General features: G+C 38.8%; 1 protein-coding gene and 1 pseudogene across 1 annotated transcript; both read right to left on the bottom strand.

Annotated features, from left to right (window-relative positions):
• Positions 1–2,052: 2,052 nt before the first annotated feature.
• Positions 2,053–3,315, bottom strand: LOC149233622 (F-box protein GID2-like). The gene has a single exon (XM_089376782.1). It carries the CDS (start codon positions 3,118–3,120, stop codon positions 2,404–2,406), a length of 717 nt encoding a protein of 238 aa, XP_089232908.1. The 5' UTR covers positions 3,121–3,315; the 3' UTR covers positions 2,053–2,403.
• A 338-nt stretch (positions 3,316–3,653) lies between these two features.
• Positions 3,654–4,313, bottom strand: LOC149233621 (probably inactive leucine-rich repeat receptor-like protein kinase IMK2 pseudogene; annotated as a pseudogene).
• Positions 4,314–4,580: the final 267 nt, after the last annotated feature.

The raw sequence follows: 4,580 nt of genomic DNA, 5'->3' as shown, positions 1-4,580 counted from the left end.
GGATCAAATTGTTCTCTTTCGATTTACGGACAAGAATGCTCCTCTAAAACTTTCTAGGCTCAACTTTAGAGAGGTGAAGGAGAAGATCTTGCCTCTTGTTTATATATTCTCTTTTTTTCCTTTTGATAAGAGCTTTGTACAACTTAATTTTCTCATCCTTAATAGTTTTGTTGGAAGCATCTCTAATCACTTTCCTGGCATATTTACAATCATTGTCATACCAAGGGTTGGAAGTCCTATTGTTCTTATTATATGATACCTCCTTAGAGAAGTTGTTAATGGTAGTGGAGAGGATAGTAGTAAAATTGTGGTAGATGTGATCAATGTTGTCATTATATGTTAAGGAACCTAATTCCTTTGTTAAAACTTTTAAGAAGAGATCCATTTTACTTTTGTCAAAATGCATGTGTCTTTGACTCTCGCCATTCTTATGCATGTGGTTGGTGTACATATCAAGATTAAGGGTTAAGGAGAGAGGTCTATGGTCAGAGTCAGGCTCATGGTCGTTTAGAAGATCAAAATTAACTATACGGTGGAGAATCTGGGTATCAAATATCGCATAGTCCACAACACTGCTACCACGCCCATGAATACAAGTCATCTGACTAGAGGAAGGCCACTTATTGATCCCATTACAAATAATTAGGTCTTGGGAACTGCAAAGCTTAATTAGCTCAGTGTCAAAAAGGTTCTTGGTAGTGTCTTCAGAGTTTCTTTGGAATTTACTAGCTAGAACATAATCCTCACCAAGCCATAAGGGGTTAGGGTTAGAGTTATTACTTAATAGAGTGGCTTGGTTAGTGGTAGTTCGAGCATTAAAGTCCCCAAGCACGAGGATGTTTCCTTCATTCCTTAGGCTGTGGATATCATGTTCTAAGTTAATGAAGGGACAATTCTTATCTAGGTTGTTCTTCTTATAGGAGGTAGAGTTAATGGGAGCAAAGTAACAAGTTGCAAGGAAAATTCTATGTCTGAGATTTCGATCCAAACGCATTGATTAAGGGGGTCGATCTTGTGATGCTGCATGTGAGAAGCAATGTTATTTTTGATATAACAGGCTATACCACCCACCCCTCTGCGTGACGATCTCTTCTTCTAAGTAGACCAAAGAATGAATCCATCAATGTGTAGAACCCTACATTCGTCATGCTCCTAGCTTTCGACTAAGAGAATAAGATTAGTATCACCATGATCCAACTTGACATTGAACCTTTGCGCTAAGAAAACAGTGAATTATATATATATATATAATAAATTAAAATAAATTATATTTGTAACATTAAATTATATATATATATATATATATAATTTGAAACTAACAGTAAATTATATATATATATATATATATATAATTTGAATAGAAAAGTAAATTTTAACGATTGTAAATTTTAATAATTAAATAATTTTATGAAAGTGATATTAAGCTTATTATTTTTTTGGTCTAAGATTAGAACGATCACTTTTGTCATTGCTAACCTCCTTTTATTGATAGAGAAAAATAAAATTTTATTACAAAATTAAAATTAAAAAAAAGGTTAAAACTAAACAGTAATAAAACTGGAATTGAAAACCAACGAAAAAAAAGGTTATCATATTATTAATAAAAAAGGTTATAATTAACAGTAAATCTATTATAAAATGAACTTCTCAAGTGGAGACTTCAAATATTATTAATAAAAAAGGTTATAATTAACAGTAAATCTATTATAAAATGAACTTCTCAAGTGGAGACTTCAAATATTATTAATAAAAAAGGTTATAATTAACAGTAAATCTATTATAAAATGAACTTCTCAAGTGGAGACTTCAAATTAAGTTCACGGATCATACTAGTATTGTGTATTCTCATTAAATTTTAAAACTCCTTAACAATAACAAATATCACGGACACCTTAACAATCATAAATATGATGGACAGTTAATAAAAAGCTTTAGCATACCGACATGTGCCAGACGAAAATGCATTGAATATGGTGCACTAAACTGACACGAACACCATTATTTTCTGCTCTAAATTCATCTGTATTTCAGCACATACGAAGACACTAGAATTGATGCACAGTATAAAATAAAATCTGAAAAGGGGCTATATATATACACACAACTATGTCTTTCAGGAGGAAGGAGTGAATTTAAGGAAGTAACACCCGGAGAAATCCACGGCTTGAGGGCGTTTTGAAAAACTACTTTGAATAGTTTACCAAATTAGATAACAGTATTTATTGAGGTTTAATTTCAATTTTTTTTTATCAGCGACTTGATATGCACAAGAACCCTAATAATATAAATATATGTCATTTCGGTAAGCGGAGAATTTAATGTAAATATCTGCAACCTGTGAAAAACAAACCATTCTAAACAAGTGTTTGGTACCTTTAATGCTGTCTGTATTGCAAGGAAGGATTATTTGGGAGCGGATTGTGAATCCATGGATCCCCAGCAATAGCCAGCATCTTCAGCCTTAATGCCCATCTTCCTTGAAGAATGATGAGGGGCAGTGTTGTTATTTGCGTTTGATGGGTGAGAGCTACAGTTGCCTCTTCGCTCGTCCACAAGGCGGTGCACATCGGCAGTGAAGGAGGTGGAAGGGGAGGCTGCCGGTTGCTCATCTGAACAGGGCTTGCACACAATTCCGGCCCTGCGACCTGAATCCGGATCGATAGCAGGTATTCTCCAATAGCGATCGATGGAAAAGAGGGAGAGCGAAAGAGAGATCTCGTCCTTGCTCCACTTTTGCTTGGGCGCAGAAGACGATGCCTCCTTTGATTTCAAATGCTTGTAATTGCTGTTATTTCTGGAGAGAAGAGGGTGCAGGCAGTTGACGTAGAGACGCCTGAATCCGCCGAGAGCCACCACCACGGATTTCAACTGCCCACTCTGAAGCGAGGCGGTGGATGGCCAATGGCGCGTGCAGATGGCCTCCCAGAGCCCCTCGTCGTCGGTGGCCTGCTTCCATTTCTTGCTGACGCAAGAAGCCATGGCCAAAGACACCCCGTCCAGATACTTGAATATCTCGTTCAGCATGTCCACGTTGTTCGCAACCTCATCATGGCATCGCGCCAGCCTCTTGTAAGTGCCCGCCACGACTCGATCCCGCGACTCTTCGTCATCCCCGGACATTGGTCAATCTGGACGATCCCTTCGGCTAGAGAGAAAAAGAGGGAGCCAAAACGAAAAGGAGAAGGGAAAGGAAAGGAGAGAAGAATGAGAAGAGGATGGGTAATGGGAGTGTTAGAATAAAGCGATATACAGTGGAGATGATGGAGGGAGGGAGCCAAAACGAAAAGGAGAAGGGAAAGGAAAAGAAAGAAGAATGAGAAGAGGATGGGTGATGGGAGTGTTAGAATAAAGTGATATACAGTGGAGATGATGGAGGCAGGCAACAGGAAGCAAAGCGAAACGACGAAGGAATATTTAGTTGGTGATGAGGAGGGCAGCAGAAACGACAGAGAGGCATCTGGTCAACAGACCACTTTCCGCTCTTTCCACGTCGCGACAACCGACAAAAACGCAGATGCACGTCTCTCCCGAAAAAATAGTGGTCGTGGTAGTGGGAGACGACCTGCACGCTAAAACAGTAATAAAACACGTTGCCAATGGCTCTTTTTTCTACTCACTTGCCCCTCTTTTCCTGGCCACTTCGTGAAGGCGTTTTAATATATGTCTAGAGTTTTATTTATTAGCAGTGTTCTGTAAAGGACGAAAGATAATGTATGGTTGTTATATGATATATTATGTATGAATCTTATTATGTACTGTTGTGGAGCTGTCGAAGTGACCAAATCCGGGTTTGATTTTTCTGGCTGATGCACAACCTTATCTATATCTGGCTTTGCAAATGGCATAGGGTCCACTAAATGCATAGCAAACTGCAAAGCATTAAGCAACTCGTCTCCAAAATTGGAAGCTTCTTTCATCAATTCCAAATCAAAAACTTCATTAGTCCACTCTTCTTTCACAATGGAAGCAACCCATTCAGAAAGGTCCATCCCATTCCCTGCAACCATGGGCTCTCCTAGTGCCTTGCCAATCAGAAGCTCCAGCGGGACAATCCCAAATTTGTATACATTTGTCTTGGTGGTGGCTTTCTTTAGTTTTGTGAGCTCAGGAGCCCTGTATCTAAGAGCCCCTAATGTGGCAATCACATTGGAATTGGCAGCAATTGTCATCAACCTAGACAAGTTAAAATCTACAATCTTGGCATTCATGTTTGCAGCAAGCAGGATGTTGGTGGAAGTGAGATTTCCATGAATGATGTTCTCATTGTTGTGTAGATAAGCAAGTCCTCTCCCAACACCAATTGCAATTTTCATTCTGGTGTGCTAATTCAAAGGTGTCTCTCGGCCTCTTGCATGAAGAAATGTTGCAAGGCTTCCACAAGGCATGAAGTCAAAGACCAAGATATTTTCATCTTCAGGACCCTATTAATAAGCTTTTAGAGCAAGCAAATTAAGATGCCTGATCTGCCCAAAAGCATTAGCTTTTGTCTTGAATTCTCTTTGACTCTTTATGATTCACTCCCTCAGCGTCTTCACTGCAACTTGATTCTTGTCCTCCAAAATAACCTTATAGACAGTTCC

Source organism: Pinus tabuliformis, chromosome J (assembly GCF_031772625.1).
Source record: "Pinus tabuliformis cultivar Carrire ecotype Pingquan chromosome J, CPIR1, whole genome shotgun sequence".
NCBI classification, from domain to species: domain Eukaryota; kingdom Viridiplantae; phylum Streptophyta; class Pinopsida; order Pinales; family Pinaceae; genus Pinus; species Pinus tabuliformis.
This window is presented reverse-complemented; position numbering and strand designations above follow the sequence as displayed.

What these genes read in the sequence shown, in the direction of transcription:
- LOC149233622 (XM_089376782.1), bottom strand. Translation starts at nt 3,120, where the DNA reads ATGTCCGGGGATGACGAAGAGTCGCGGGATCGAGTCGTGGCGGGCACT.